This window comes from Lissotriton helveticus, chromosome 1_1, assembly GCF_964261635.1.
Source record: "Lissotriton helveticus chromosome 1_1, aLisHel1.1, whole genome shotgun sequence".
NCBI classification, from domain to species: domain Eukaryota; kingdom Metazoa; phylum Chordata; class Amphibia; order Caudata; family Salamandridae; genus Lissotriton; species Lissotriton helveticus.
Genome location: NC_136057.1, coordinates 524,173,451 through 524,190,922, shown reverse-complemented (window position 1 = coordinate 524,190,922; position 17,472 = coordinate 524,173,451). Strand labels below are relative to the sequence as shown.

The following is a 17,472-nucleotide window of genomic DNA, read 5'->3' as shown; positions in this document are numbered from 1 at the left end:
AATGACCAAAGAAGGACTGCCCGTGCTGACCCCTGGACCTGGCAAGAAAGGCTGCTTCAAATTCTAGACTGCACCTGCCACACCTTGGGCTAGCAAGAGAGGACTGTTTCTCTGGCTCCTGGCTCCTGGGAAGTCACTCCTAAGAGCAAATAAGTGACTCCAAGGGTCTTTTGGCTGACCACATGGAACCAGGACCAGAGTCATCAAAACTAAAGAAGCCCATTCTAGCAAATCAGTAGCCACTTTCTATGAACTACCTCTGGGTGACCTAAGAGACCGATCCTCGATGATTAAAGTTGCACCTGAGTCTGCTTGACCCCGGGGTATTCTCTGAGTCCAGATTGGTCACCACAGAGGACACTAACTTTCACAAAATGATACTGGTGGACCTGCTGTGAATAGAGATCAGTAGACTAGCTGCAGCTGACTTTCCACTAGCTCAAATAGTACTTCAAGGGACATCGATCCCTGTGGCCAAAGGCGCCCCACCTTACTCGCGGTCTGAGATATAACCACAAGGACACCCTCATAGACAGATAGACCCCAGAGCATCTTTCAGCATCCTCAGCATCCTACCTACCCAGCATCAGAACCACTTCATTGAAGTCTATTGCAGTCTTGCCACAAAGTGTGGAACCGGAATTGAGGCTGCTTTGGTGACCAAGTAACTGTCCAAATACTCCTTAATGGTCCCCCTGATCAACTCCCTTTTGAGGCTGGTTTTCCCCACTCAAGTAGAAACAGTCAAATTCAACTCTTTCAAAGTTTTCTCAGGTTTCTAAACTTTACGATTACCAATGCTTGTTTGTGCTTTGGACTAGAAAGCTGAGATTTATTTTACTTAGAAATCTATCAGCCTGATTCATAATAGCGATTCATAAGGAATCGCTATTAAGGACTTGCAAAACGGGATTCATGTAGAAATTGCATAAAGAAATGCGATTCCTACACATTCCTTATTTGCGATTAGCAAATTGCTAATCGCACATAAGGAATATCTCCCCATTCATTCCTATGGGCCTAAAGGCTCATAGGAATGAATGGGGAGTTATTCCTTATTTGCGAATAGCAATTTGCTAATCGCAAATAAGATAGCGATTTCAAGGGTGCCAGGGGTGTCCAAAGGACACCCTGTAGCACCCCTGAAATGTAATCTACATTGGTGTTGCGCACACACATGTCCAAAGGACATGTGTGTGTGTAACATGCAACTTAGAAAAATGCATTTAAATGCATTTTTCTAAGTTTTCGCTATTTACCACGAGGTTTGACCTCGCGGTAAATAGCGGCCCAAAATTGCGATTTCGGTATTTTAAAATGGTTCATGAATTGCATTTAAGGAATCTCAAATAGAGATTCCTTATATGCAATTCCTCGCAAATATGCGAATTCTTTAATAGCGAATTTTGCATTTGGGATGATGAATCCCAAATGCAAAAATTGCACTCGCAAAGGGCCAGATTCTCAGAATCTGGCCCTTTGCGAGCGCAATTAAGCTTGATGAATCAGGCTGTATATCTCTGGAACCCTCTGATGGATTTTGCTCATCTTGCTGTCTAAAAATTAATTAAAATATTTTTATAAATGGGTTTGCTTCTATTTTGTCTGACACTCCTCTTTCATTGTTAGATGCTTCTAAATGCTTAATACTAGTTTCTTTGTTTAAGCCTTGCTGCTCAAAGCCACAGCTACCCAGGGTTGAGCTAAAGGTGTTACAAACAAGCTTGAAAGGACCCAAGACAGCGTTACTAATGTATTACATGATAAGGTCGCACAACCATACTATTTAATATACCTCAGCCTGCACACCACCTGCAACTGAACTGGCAGCACTGGGTTATATGCACTTATGCATGCCTGTACTTTGCAAGTGTTAGCGCAGTAAGCCAAAACCAATTGGCTTTGCTTATGGTTGTTATTGAAATATTTCAAGTAGATTTCATTATTTTTGTATTTACCTCTTTAGTTTTAAATTCAGAGAAAACTATAAACTCTCCTTAATCTTTGATCATTTATTCAACTACACAAACAACGAGCTCATATGAGACTCCATTAAGTTTGAAAATATGTCTTCACTCAAGTACAATGCCAGTGTTGATGCTGTCCTCAATTATGAGCACTTCTATCAGGGTTTATTGATAACTAGACCTCATGTGACCTCAATTTTAAAAGCTGTTTCATATTCCTTACAATCAGGCACATAGTTTATGCTACAAAATGATGCCTGGAGGCCACCCATGAAAATTATTCATCATATACATATATATATATGATATAGATATTGCACATCGTGGGATTCCTTTTGAACTTTCACTGGCGCGGACGAAGGCCACACCGGCCGAAATGCATTCGCCTTAGTTACTAATAAACAGAGCTGTCTTCTCACCCCGGCTGTGGCTTCTGCTTCTTTCACTGGAGAGGAGCTTGTTGTTTCATTAATTCTACGCGTGTTCCAGAAGCGCGTTCAGAAGCCCCTTCATCGCGAGTGGCCTGGAGACTCTGGCCCATGCTGCTGCATTGTTGTTTCTTCCTTGCTTTGGAAATTCTCCAAGCTCGCCAGCAGTTCGCAAAGACACGGAGCGGTGCAGTTAGGTATTTTACCTGAAACTCAGACGGGATTCACTGTCCTCCCGCCTTCGCCCATTTCCTGATCGGACTGACGGCAGATGAGGTTACGGGGACCCGAGGCAGCTCTGCAACTTGGGGGGTCCTGTCAACGCTGTGCAAGTGCCCTACCCCCTGCTATTTTCCCGGACTCTACCCGGAACGTCCCTAAGCTTTACTCACCCGGGAGCCACTGCTGCAACCTGGGAAACTGAGTCCCGAGAACGTCTGGACCAGCTGAACTGAGCTAATTTGAGCTTAGGGGCGGAGCTTACATTGCACCTACCAGAGTGCGGGTGGACTCATTTAAATTGCACATCGTGGGATTCCTTTTGAACTTTCACTGGCGCTGACGAAGGCCACACCGGCCGAAATGCATTCGCCTTAGTTACTAATAAACAGAGCTGTCTTCTCACCCCGGCTGTGGCTTCTGCTTCTTTCACTGGAGAGGAGGTTGTTGTTTCATTAATTCTACGCGTGTTCCAGAAGCGCGTTCAGAAGCCCCTTCATCGCGAGTGGCCTGGAGACTCTGGCCCATGCTGCTGCATTGTTGTTTCTTCCTTGCTTTGGAAATTCTCCAGGCTCGCCAGCAGTTCGCAAAGACACGGAGCGGTGCAGTTAGGTATTTTACCTTAAACTCAGACGGGATTCACTGTCCTCCCGCCTTCGCCCATTTCCTGATCGGACTGACGGCAGATGAGGTTACGGGGACCCGAGGCAGCTCTGCAACTTGGGGGGTCCTGTCAACGCTGTGCAAGTGCCCTACCCCCTGGTATTTTCCCGGACTCTACACGGAACGTCCCTAAGCTTTACTCACCCGGGAGCCACTGCTGCAACCTGGGAAACTGAGTCCCGAGAACGTCTGGACCAGCTGAACTGAGCTAATTTGAGCTTAGGGGCGGAGCTTACATTGCACCTACCAGAGTGCGGGTGGACTCATTTAAATTGCACATCGTGGGATTCCTTTTGAACTTTCACTGGCGCTGACGAAGGCCACACCGGCCGAAATGCATTCGCCTTAGTTACTAATAAACAGAGCTGTCTTCTCACCCCGGCTGTGGCTTCTGCTTCTTTCACTGGAGAGGAGGTTGTTGTTTCATTAATTCTACGCGTGTTCCAGAAGCGCGTTCAGAAGCCCCTTCATCGCGAGTGGCCTGGAGACTCTGGCCCATGCTGCTGCATTGTTGTTTCTTCCTTGCTTTGGAAATTCTCCAGGCTCGCCAGCAGTTCGCAAAGACACGGAGCGGTGCAGTTAGGTATTTTACCTTAAACTCAGACGGGATTCACTGTCCTCCCGCCTTCGCCCATTTCCTGATCGGACTGACGGCAGATGAGGTTACGGGGACCCGAGGCAGCTCTGCAACTTGGGGGGTCCTGTCAACGCTGTGCAAGTGCCCTACCCCCTGCTATTTTCCCGGACTCTACCCGGAACGTCCCTAAGCTTTACTCACCCGGGAGCCACTGCTGCAACCTGGGAAACTGAGTCCCGAGAACGTCTGGACCAGCTGAACTGAGCTAATTTGAGCTTAGGGGCGGAGCTTACATTGCACCTACCAGAGTGCGGGTGGACTCATTTAAATTGCACATCGTGGGATTCCTTTTGAACTTTCACTGGCGATGACGAAGGCCACACCGGCCGAAATGCATTCGCCTTTGTTACTAATAAACAGAGCTGTCTTCTCACCCCGGCTGTGGCTTCTGCTTCTTTCACTGGAGAGGAGGTTGTTGTTTCATTAATTCTACGCGTGTTCCAGAAGCGCGTTCAGAAGCCCCTTCATCGCGAGTGGCCTGGAGACTCTGGCCCATGCTGCTGCATTGTTGTTTCTTCCTTGCTTTGGAAATTCTCCAGGCTCGCCAGCAGTTCGCAAAGACACGGAGCGGTGCAGTTAGGTATTTTACCTTAAACTCAGACGGGATTCACTGTCCTCCCGCCTTCGCCCATTTCCTGATCGGACTGACCGCAGATGAGGTTACGGGGACCCGAGGCAGCTCTGCAACTTGGGGGGTCCTGTCAACGCTGTGCAAGTGCCCTACCCCCTGCTATTTTCCCGGACTCTACCCGGAACGTCCCTAAGCTTTACTCACCCGGGAGCCACTGCTGCAACCTGGGAAACTGAGTCCCGAGAACGTCTGGACCAGCTGAACTGAGCTAATTTGAGCTTAGGGGCGGAGCTTACATTGCACCTACCAGAGTGCGGGTGGACTCATTTAAATTGCACATCGTGGGATTCCTTTTGAACTTTCACTGGCGCTGACGAAGGCCACACCGGCCAAAATGCATTCGCCTTAGTTACTAATAAACAGAGCTGTCTTCTCACCCCGGCTGTGGCTTCTGCTTCTTTCACTGGAGAGGAGCTTGTTGTTTCATTAATTCTACGCGTGTTCCAGAAGCGCGTTCAGAAGCCCCTTCATCGCGAGTGGCCTGGAGACTCTGGCCCATGCTGCTGCATTGTTGTTTCTTCCTTGCTTTGGAAATTCTCCAGCCTCGCCAGCAGTTCGCAAACACACGGAGCGGTGCAGTTAGGTATTTTACCTTAAACTCAGACGGGATTCACTGTCCTCCCGCCTTCGCCCATTTCCTGATCGGACTGATGGCAGATGAGGTTACGGGGACCCGAGGCAGCTCTGCAACTTGGGGGGTCCTGTCAACGCTGTGCAAGTGCCCTACCCCCTGCTATTTTCCCGGACTCTACCCGGAACGTCCCTAAGCTTTACTCACCCGGGAGCCACTGCTGCAACCTGGGAAACTGAGTCCCGAGAACGTCTGGACCAGCTGAACTGAGCTAATTTGAGCTTAGGGGCGGAGCTTACATTGCACCTACCAGAGTGCGGGTGGACTCATTTCAATTGCACATCGTGGGATTCCTTTTGAACTTTCACTGGCGCTGACGAAGGCCACACCGGCCGAAATGCATTCGCCTTAGTTACTAATAAACAGAGCTGTCTTCTCACCCCGGCTGTGGCTTCTGCTTCTTTCACTGGAGAGGAGGTTGTTGTTTCATATATATATATATATATATATATTACCTACTGGCGGTCGCCAGTAGGTATATATAGTTAGGATTTTTTCTCTATGGGTTTTTTGAAAATTCTATGTCTAATAACTTTGGCGTTTGTGGACGGAATTGGCTGAAATTTTCAGGAAAATGGCACATTTTGTTTCTGAGCAGCCCTTGAAAATTTGGGGGGGGTTCGTCCAGTGGGGGCCGAGAAAAAAGGGGGGTCCCAAAACGTGTTTTTAACATTGAGTTTTCCATAGAGCGGTTGGCCTCACTTTTAGCCCGAACGGCTGAATGGATTTGCACGAAACTTGGCAAAATTGTAGGGACTGGTAGCCCGATGTGCCTTTTGTAGGTCTCAATATATGTGCTCCAGTGGATTTTGAGAAATTAACGTTTAAAAAAAGATATATATCTGTAACAGCGGACCGGGCAGCGCACTGGTTCGCGGACTTTTCGCGCAACGGAGCTTTGTGAAGCGAAGCTGATTGGTTCTCCGGCGTCTGTCAACATTCCAAACAGTCCGTAGCGGCCGCCATCTTGTCTCTCGGTAGGATCGAGAGACAAGAGGAGGTCAAAACAAAGGGGGAAATAACTATAAGGGGGCATAGTAGATCCTCGCTGACCCCCTAGGTTTGATGTGGAGGTTTTAAAAGGGCCCCGCGGGGCAAAAAAAAATAATAATAATAATAATTGAACGGCTGAATGGATTTGCACGAAACTTGGCAAAATATTAGGGACTGGTAGCCCGATGTGCCTTTGCTAGGTCTCAATATATGTGCTCCAGTGGATTTTGAGAAATTAACGTTCAAAAAAAGATATATATCTGTAACAGCGCTCCGCTTCGCGTAACGGAGGTTTGCGAAGCTGATTGGTCATTCTGTCACTGGGCTATAGTTGGGCTACATCTGGCTGATATTTGGGCTACATTTGTTTTTTTGTGTGTCTGGCGGCCATCTTTGGGCTACATTGGGCTACATTGGGCTTCATTGGGCTACATTCGGCTAATTAGCAAATAGCTCATCGCAAACTAGGAATGGTAAAGAATCGCTATTTATTCCTTAAAGTTCGCTATTTAGGAAATGCAAATAACTTTGATGATACATATGGCGGTTCATCTCTAACAAGATAAGAAGCATAGGGATACATTTATGATGACTGGCGCATCACCAGGGATGTGTTAGTCATTCTGTGCCGCTGTTCCGTCACCTATGGTGTGCTGCATTTACAATGCGGCGCATCATGGGGCAAAAACAGCACAGATGCGTGATGTATCTGTGCCGTAAAGGTGGCGCATTGCTGGAGTTGTATCGCAAGTGTGATGAAGCTCCAGCAAGGGTCGGGGGTGCCCCTGTCGCAGGGTTTCTGTTCTCACACAGAACTGTGGACAGAGGATTGGAACCTCGGCGAATGCATTGCTGGAGTTGTATCGCAAGTGTGATGAAGCTCCAGCAAGGGTCGGGGGTGCCCCTGTCGCAGGGTTTCTGTTCTCACACAGAACTGTGGACAGAGGATTGGAACCTCGGCGAATTAGGGTGTCCCAAAACTCACGTTAGTAATCAAAAACTATTTAGCAAGCTAGGTACAGTGTCACATTGGATATAACAAACTCTCAATGTTTAGACAATCCAGAATATGAACTTATAGTACCTCAGGATACGTGGAACTCATGAACAGTCGGTCGTTATAGATTTCTTAGAAACCAGAACATGGAGTTAAGAAGAACAGATGTGTATTTGAAATGTTTATTTACTAATGCCGTCTTCTCAGGCGTAGTACCTTAGATAATAAAAGTACACATATTATCAGTAGCAAAATTACCAGCATAGTTACTAGTACATAAAAAGTGAATGGTGATAGTATGTTAACATGCTGTAAATGAATAAGAGTTAGCAACACTTATAAGCAGCCGCGGGCCGTGGAGGGAGTTACGGTGAGGCAGGGAGGCGGGGAGGGGGAGAAGCAGGGTGGAGAATACAAGTACACATATTATCAGTAGCAAAATTACCAGCATAGTTACTAGTACATAAAAAGCGAATGGTGACAGTATGTTAACATGCTGTAAATGAATAAGAGTTAGCAACACTTATAAGCAGCCGCGGGCCGTGGAGGGAGTTACGGTGGGGCAGGGAGGCGGGGAGGGGGAGGGGCAAGGTAGAGAGGGCTCCACCCTGCTTCTCCCCCTCCCCGCCTCCCTGCCCCATCGTAACTCCCTCCACGGCCCGCGGCTGCTTATATCTCACCCTCCCTAATACACATATTATATTATTTGCTAAGAAGGTCTCTTTGTGTTGGTTTAGGGCATGCCCATACTTTAGTGTCTTAGATTTGAAGGAATCACATCAGCATACACCAGCTCTCTCTTCATGTGAACCGCATCAACTGTTGTGTATGTGTGTTCGGCAAAGCAATATAAAACCCGCCTCATGCCCAGAATTGGCAGAAGTTGCACTTATGTTATGAGTATGAAGTCGTGGAGATCAGACCTCATAACAATTCTGTATCGTGTTGTTCTTGAAACTTTAGCACTCGCTGTACAGATATAGTTTAACAAGTAAAGCAGATAGTAGACCAATAACATATTATTCTCATGTAAACCACGATGAACTACTAGGTGGAAAGCTAAAGCAACAACTAAGTGTCGTGTGCAGAAGTTGCAAAAAAGGGAAAATGGCGTTTAAACCGGTAATGAGCCCATGCTAACTTAACACGGTGTAAAGATATCCAGGACCTAGATGACACCTCCTCATGATCCGGAAACAAACTGAATAAGATAATAGAAGTGCCATCTCATGAGAGCAGATTGCAAGTTTATATGTGGACGGTCCGCAAGGTAAAGCATTAAAAACTAGGAAAATTTAATGCTAAAGAAAAATAAAACAGCCAAGTACTTTATCGAGTCTTAAGCCAATAGGCAAGGTAAATAATAAAAACTTGACAAATAAGTTAATGAATTGTCAATGAAATGCTAGTACTCAGCATATCAAACATGAAAAAGGTCTATGACATAACTGTGTATGCAAAATAAGCTGCAACAGCCTCCAATAGGAAGTCACCGTCTTCATCCGAAAACAGTTCAGCCATCCAATTTAAAAGCGGAAAAGAACATACGTGCTCTCCCAGCACCGGATCCTCTATCACCATCAGAGGACAGCTCGGTGGGTTTTCAAGAAAGCTCTGTTCCAAGAAAGACTGTGCTGCCGCCAGTAAATTCCAGGGACCAAGTAGTCCATGCATCAATGCCACAGCCATAATCCTTTCGCCAGGACAAACCAACTCGTGAGTAATGATAGGAGTCATCAGCTGATTAAAGTCGACGTCAGGAGAAACCGGTCCGCAGAGACACAAATCAATGGCCCAATCGAAATCACAGGTCAGGCAGTGAAATACAGGCTGGATACAGGTGAAGTAGGAGAACCGAAAAGATAATCCATATGCCGTGCTTAATATCGCCAACGGCATTGTGCCATAATATTCTAGCATGCGATTGCGGAACAGTGTCAGCAGCTGCAGGGTCGGAGGTTGCATAGGAGGGACATCCATATTTAAAAATGTAAAAAAGCACAAGAGCGTCCGCTGGTAATGCAAGTAAAAATGCCAATCCACGAACCAGAGTGCAGAAAATACAATGAAAGGAAGCAGGGATGACTCCAAAGATTTTCTCAAATGAAGTCACGAGGCCACTGGTAACAACTTTAAAAAAGTGTGTCAGGGACTTTGTGGAGGATGCGTTAAAGATAGTCGGAAACATGTTGCTGAAATTGAAAGGCAAATCTTAATTGAAAAGGGTGTGCACCTCTGTACGGGTGTTCGCTATGTGAAGTACGAAAGTTTCACGGGCCGAACTCAAGGCCACCTCTCTCTGAGACAAAAGAGCTCTTATTCTTGCCATGCCGTTGAAACGTGTCCCAAGGTTGGTATTTGTGGCCAGATTGAAAACTCCCTATGTTCATGTGTGGGAGGAAATAGAACATTTCTGCAGCAAATAACCCGTTCACTTACTGTTACGATAAAAGGAATACTTTTAATTAACTCAGAACAATCTTCATTATTGAGCATCAAATAACTACCATTTTCCAACAACTTGAACGTGGGGATGATAGCAGGAACTGGCGTGCCTTGCAACACGCAAGCCATATTTGGTCGGTGTTTGTTGCATGAACCGTGTAACTGTATGTGCCTACACATTAGTGAATGATCTGGCGTCTCAGTGCATTCCTCTCCATTCAGATAAACTTCTTGATCATCTTTGAAACATCTGTATGTGTATGGAAGCGACCAGACCTCATGAAGAAAAGCACTACCTAAAGGTTCATAACGACCTATTGGTATATATTTCATACAATTTGAAAACTTATATAAAGCAAAAGGCAGCGTTATTAAACCGTGGATAAGGCATGTTGTCAAAAAACCCGCAATCCTCTGCTGATGATGTCACTGAGCATGTCATGAATGATGTAATATGTGACATCATCAGCAGTGGATTACGGGTAATAGTATCTCTAGTTTACTCCCCTATAGCTGTCTTTATTTTAACATAAGTGTGTGTTTCCCTCCCTTATACTTACTGTTTTTGGTTCGCTTCCAGTTCGCGTACCGGCGAGCGAACTAGGAAGCGAACTAAGAGAAATAGAGGTTGGCACAGTTCCAAATATTGTACCAATTTTTTAATAACGGGGAGGTAGTTCTGAAAAGAACTTTTTTTTTTATTTTTCTGAACATTTTTTTACTGTTTTTGAATTTTTCGGAACAGTTTTATATTTTTTTAGGTTTTTCTTGGAGGGGGCAATGAAAACGATTCATTGTAAAGGGCTCAACAGGAGCAACAAAACAAAAAAAAGAAGTATTTATTATTTTGGGCGTTTCGGACAAACTTGCATATGATAGTCAATAGCTCTGTTGATCAGAGTGATGCTTCTTTCTCCGTAGGAAATGAATCCATCGCAAAATACGCAGGTGTGTTTTACTTCACCAAATCTCATTTGTATATTTGGCACCATCTCCCTGCCCTCTGGTCCCGTTACTTCCGGTACAACAGATCTTCTGGCCATAATAGGGAGATTATCTAGGTCGTTCCGAAACTGTGCAGCACTGTAGTTGTTAGGATGCCACCTAGTCATATGGCGATGCATTGTGTAGTTTCCGAAACTGTATTTTTTGTCGGTCCCTCTGGACAGTCTATCTTGACATATAAGGCAAGTTACGTATCTTGCATTTACTTTTTTCTGACCTTTGGGAATTTTAAAAAATTGCCAAATGAAGTTTTCTTTCCGGTGAGACGTCCTGGGCTGCTCAGGCAAAAACTGCCTCTCTTCGTGCTCGTCCTCCTGTTCCTCTTCTTCTTCTTCTTGTTGAATTATAACTTGAGCAGGTGGTCCACTCTTCCTTGGATGTGGTGGAGGTGGTGGGGAAGCACCAGCTGAAGCTACTAAAGAAGCCATTGCTCAGTGATCACAAAGGGTCTTTCTCTCACAATGATGAAAGTCAGAGTGAGGAAAGAAGGAGGGATTTTCATCATTTGGGAAAAACAAGAGTTCTCAACCAATCAAAAGTGTTCATTTTAGATTATATGACCTAGTCTTACATCATTAGGAAACCAAAAGTGAAATGAACCAATGAAAAGTGTTATTACCAAGTCACATGACTTGCTGTGTTTACGTTAAGCGCTTTGCAGGGCCTCCCGGTTTGCTTCCAGAAACCTGCGCTTTGCGACTCGCTTCGCGTACCAGTTCGCTAACGTAGTACGTCATATGACGTATCACGCGACAACGTGAAACGTCATGCGGACGGGAGGCGTCACGATGTTGTTTTGTAACGCGGCACTTGCGGTAAAGAAACGTTTACCGGCTCGCGGTCTATTTCGCGGCATCAAGGTCAGCTAACGGGAAGCTTCCCGATTTGCGAAGCGGGAACGAAGAAAAAAAAATATTTTAAAAAAAAATTATTCAGAAACATATAAAACATATTTTTGGATTTAAAGAAGAATACATTTTACAGCTACAGATATTAGCTGTTAAAAAACCAATGAAATTCACAGAAAAAACCATAGGTTATGGACCATATATAGTTAGGAATTAGCATTTACAAAACCTTGAAAATTCACTGAAAAAACCATAGGTTATAGACCATATATAGTTAGGAATTAGCATTTACAAAACCTTGAAAATTCACTGAAAAAACCATAGGTTATAGACCATATATAGTTAGGAATTAGCATTTAAAAAACCTTATTTTACTCACACAAAACCATTGAAATTCCATATATAGTTAGTTGCACTAACTATATATCGTGCACCCGCAATCCACTGCTGATCATGTCACATATTACATCATTCATGACATGGTCAGTGACATCACTGATGACATCACTGATGACATCTCAAAATATATATATATATATATATATATATATATATATATATATATATATATATATATATATATATATATATATGCTTATTCCTTCCAAGTACCCTGGCATTAGCTTTTTTATTATACTCTTTCCTGAATTTAAGGAAGCACATCCATTTCCAGATGCTATATCGTATTTTTGCTTCATAATTCTAGTTTATAAAGAACAAGCTAAGCAGTTCACTAACGCCTTGAGCCCCCAAGGAGTGAGTAGTATCGCTTTACAAGAAACCTTATTGATTAATATGGGCCATGAAAATGACAAGTCCATCTTTAAAAAGTCAGGGCATTGCATGAGGAATCAGGGCAAATGTGTCCACTTATCATTCCGCTCATTACATCTGGGTATATTGGTATATTAGCATCATCACCAAATATTCAAAACGCTTTATATGTTTATTAATTAAAAGTCAGTGTTAGAACATCATTTATTTGCATGTACTTTTGCATCTTTGGTTTGTACCAGAAAGATTTGGTAGCATATGTAGTAAAGACAATCACCTGGAGTGTTTGTGTTAATGGAAAACTGAATACTAATGGGGTTTTGGGAAGAAGTATATGAACTATCATATTGATTTTAATACATTTACAGTGAAGGACCATTTTTTTTTCTTCTCTTTACTTGGGACTTCAGCTCTTCATTACTCAAGCAATTTCCTTTTTCATAATTTACAGATCTCCTGAATCAAGTGCCCGATGTAGTAAGATTCAGGTCTTGAAACATGGTCTCAAAGTTTGTGACCTGTCTCTGATTTTATGATGGGATCTATGAACTATGTGATCGCTTTTCAAAATATCCAGTCTTGCGGTGTCACAGAGTGACCCGCCTAATTAATATTTATTAGGCAGGAAAATATTTGCACTAATTTGTGATTGGCTATTATCACATGAATGGTGGTCTCATAATGTCAAAATCAATTTAGTCTCTAACTTCAGTGAATCCAATTTCTTGCTTACTAGAAAAGAACAACTTATATTTGTTCCACTTTGGGGGTGAATTGTCTCTTGAACACTAGGTTTGACTTGATTATTTTCACAAGGCACAAAGTAAAGAGAATGTAAATTAATAGCTGATATCTAAAAAAAAAAAAAAACTGTTTTGCACACACATTCCTAAGAAAGTTTATTCATGTTTGCCTAATGCTGGAAACATTCACTTAAGTGATTGATTCTCTTCTGAGATTGCATTTCTATTCAAATGCAAAAGACAATACTTTGGACTTTTGATATGACTCTGCACCACATACTATCCACAAAATACTTTTCAGAGTTAAGAAGATTCATGAGTCCGACAGCTTGCTTTGCTTCAGGTATTTTCACCTACCCTGTGAAGCACCAACAGGATGCAAAAGTTAGATGTCTCTGATTAGGTTCCAAACCCATCCCGTCTTGTGAGGGAGAGAAGCCTGCACAAGTGCAGGTTGAACATCATGCAAGTACAGCCCTCTGTAGCTCCTAGAAGTTCTAAGCCATTTAGTGGCATTCTCCATTTGTTAAGGAAAGAACTGATTTTAAACCCTCACAAAATACATACATTGACAACTTTTATTAAACTCAATCAGAGTTACTGTGGTCGTGAGAAAGAGACTTTGAAAATATGAATCAAGCTACTTTTCATATTGATGTGTAGAACTTGGTTGATATTGTGCTGTATAATTTTTGATGTTTCTGTCTTTCACTGTCTTTCAATTAGTCAATTCAACAAAAGCGTTTTTACAAAAATAATATTAATATACTTTCTGTCCACATAGGTTTCCACTGGTTATTTAGAAAGTGTATGCCGAATTGCGTATGATGAGCAGTGGGAACTGTATAATACAAAGTTACAATTTGCGACAATAAAGGACTTGATTATGCAGTTAATTGTATTAACTAAATAGAGGTTCCTAAACATTAGTTCTACATAATGAATGTAAAAACCGAATCGAATGCAAGGATATACTATAAAGATACATCAAGGGACGGCACTTTGTTAGTACAAAGTTGGGATTAGTATTCACCTTCACAACAAAGCAAGTTATACGGACAAAGTAACTTCACTCTTACAAAATATTGTGGAATATAGTTTATCAAATATTATTTTGTCTACTGTATGATTTCAAGAAAAGAAAAGCATTTTGACATGTTGTTTCCCTTCCTTTTCTATTCTCTCTTATTGTGATCGTAATATTATTTTCCTGTCCGGGAAGAGGTCCATGTATTTTGTAACGAATACAAATGTCACATAACAATTTAAAAGCACTATAAAACACACAATAATTCAATGAGCGTTTGCAGGCTAATCTCAGTTTTGTTCTGAGCGATGAACTTTTGCAGGATAATCTCAGTTTTGTTTTTCTCATATTTTAACACAGGCTAAAAAGGAGAAACTAACCTGGAGAGACCGCATTCCTGCCTACTTTGTGAACTTTGTGTCCATCCTCTTTATGGTAAGTAAAACGTGTTTGTTATGCTTTTTGTGGTTCTCACTTTTGTTTTGATGTTACCCAAGCAGTAGGACTTAAGCCATGTTTCACCAAGGCTACTGAAAAATAAATAATGAAATGTATTCCATTTTTGTATGTAACCTAACAGCCACCAAGAATTTGGGAAAAAAAATCTACATTTCTGTGGATTTTTACAGCACAACAAAATAGGAAAGTATGTGTCTTGCAGGGAGTGTATTTCTTATTAAACTGATTTTAAGTTGCATAGTTATACAATCACAAACATTATTTCAATATAAGGAAAACACTATTTGGCTTCAAGTGGCCTATATACAATACCCAGCAACCAAAATACACATAAAGAACAGATATTCACGCTCTTAGGAGGTGCACAAGTGGAATTTATTACAAATTGTAACACCTTTCGATAGACTAGCTGTTTTGGTCATATAAAGGGTAAACAAAAAAGTTTCTATACGTAGTCTCGGGTAGAAATGAAGAAAGGACAAGCAGCCTGATTCATCATTCTCCCGTTTTGCGAGCCCCTAATAGCGATTCATAAGGAATCGCTATTAAGGACTTGCAAAACGGGATTCATGTAGAAATTGCATAAAGAAATGCGATTCCTACACATTCCTTATTTGCGATTAGCAAATTGCTAATCGCACATAAGGAATAACTCCCCATTCATTCCTATGGGCCTAAAGGCTCATAGGAATGAATGGAGAGTTATTCCTTATTTGCGAATAGCAATTTGCTAATCGCAAATAAGATAGCGATTGCAAGAGTACCAGGGGTGTCCAAAGGACACCCTGTAGCACCCCTGAAATGTAATCTACATTGGTGTTGCGCACACACATGTCCAAAGGACATGTGTGTGTGTAAAATGCAACTTAGAAAAATGCATTTAAATGCATTTTTCTAAGTTTTCGCTATTTACCACGAGGTTTTACCTCGCGTTAAATAGCGGCCCAAAATTGCGATTTCGGTATTTTAAAATGGTTCATGAATTGCATTTAAGGAATCTCAAATAGAGATTCCTTATATGCAATTCCTCGCAAATATGCGAATTCTTTAATAGCGAATTTTGCATTTGGGATGATGAATCCCAAATGCAAAAATTGCACTCGCAAAGGACCAGATTCTCAGAATCTGGCCCTTTGCGAGCGCAATTAAGCTTGATGAATCAGGCTGATAGAGTTTGTTATGCCTCAAAGCATGATTTTACAATTGCGGCCATTTTAACTTGTCAAATATTTCATGAAAAGTGTATAGAGGTAACATCTTAGCACTGAAATATATGTGAAACCGAATATATATAAGTAATATTCTACTACCTGGTACTCAGATGTAATTCATCCAACACTTGGAGAAAATCTGACAAGTGTTCAGTAAGGTGCATGGCAGCCATAGTGCGATACCTCATACATATGTAAAGATAACACTGTTTAAAAACCATCAATATAGTTATACACTAGCCAGAATAACTATCCAAGGCTATCAAGCACATAAAAAGATAAAAACATTTTTAGCACCTAAACAAATTCCATTCTGGCTTTGGAGGCCCCTCTAAATTTGCTCACTTCAAATGTCTGCTTTTCTATCAAAGTCTTTAAGCATAGGAAGGGTGTTGCTTTGATATATATGTATATACATATATACATGCTATCAAAAATTGAAACACTATTCAAAGAATTGGAGACATGTGAGAATCAGGAAAATATTAAAAAGAAATTAGCTGAAATGAAAACAAGACTAATAAAACACGAGGAATCGATAAAAGAAAGAAAGGCGATTAAGTTCCAAAGAGATAGGAATGATTACATGCAGGGGAGAATATACATGTTTTCCCAAAAATTCAAAAACATACGCAGACAACAACAGTCATCCCCTGCAGAAATACAAGCCAAACAAGCGGAACCAAGCACATCAGAGCTGAGCTCAGAAGTAAAATCAGAAGCTGTATCAATAGCTAGCGGAGCACAAAAACAAAAACCACCTACCGTTGTCCAAGAATTGATTTTTTTACGTTTAGAAAGAACTATGAGCCTCCAACCACGGCCCCCACGCCAGGAAAACAAAAGTACAGGCAAGAGCCAGCAAAAGAAAGGCGGCGAAAAGACAGACGATGGGGCAAGCACAACGCAAAAAACAAACAACCATACAGAAGAAACAGGAGGAGGTAAACGAAAACAAAGACATTGAAAACAAAGTAAATAACCTAACAAATATGGCACTCACTAAAGATGAACAGAGAATTCTTGCCCTAGGTCTTTCCTTTTGTAATAAAACTAACTTTGACTACACACAGGCCAGAATTGTTTTTTTCCAAATTCATGAGAAAATTAAAACTACAAAAACATTTCTTCAACATATCGAACAAAGACAAAGATGACACAATGAGTGGTGAAAGCAACAGTGGTCTCAATGTGGAAGACATGTCTTTTTTTACAAGATCTAATACAGATGGAATGTGAGGAGTTTAATAGCCCAGTAACAAGGGTGGAAAGAATGACAAATATCGGGCTAGATACCTGTGGGAGTGTACATACACCGTTCAGACCAAAATCAGTATTCACCCCAATGAAGCCAAAAGATGGGCTAGACATCTTCACAGAGAATGTGGTCATAGACATTAAAATCTTAGCTCAAACGAGCAACAAAGAGTTCAACAAGGTGCACAACAAGAACAGGACTGACTACAACAATGTAATGAATAAGATCAAGCAACGGCAAGATACAGTGGTCCGATGTTAGGATAAGGGCGTCAACGTGGTCCTCTGGCAAGTGTAAAATTACAACGCTGAGCACATAAACAGTTGCAACATGGAGAGTGTTATAGCCACATAGCCCCAACCAGTATTATGGGAATTAAAGAAAAATACCACAGAGCACCTTACGAATGGAGAGGGACTGGAATTATCACCAAGCCTGAATTTGAATATCTGAAAACAGACTATCCGACAATCCCACAGCTGTATTTAATACCAAAAATACACAAAAATGCCACAAAACCGCCAGGAAGACCCATC

At 42.1% G+C, this 17,472-nt stretch overlaps 1 protein-coding gene across 1 annotated transcript in view; it reads left to right on the top strand.

Moving 5' to 3' along the window:
- The window catches only part of ANO2 (anoctamin 2), a 1,767,324-nt gene that overhangs the window by 1,441,824 nt on the left and 308,028 nt on the right, over positions 1-17,472 (top strand). Inside the window, exon 15 of the mRNA XM_078673987.1 lies at positions 14,369-14,443. Coding sequence (XP_078530113.1) covers positions 14,369-14,443 — 75 coding nt within the window. The remainder of the gene's footprint in view (positions 1-14,368; positions 14,444-17,472) is intronic.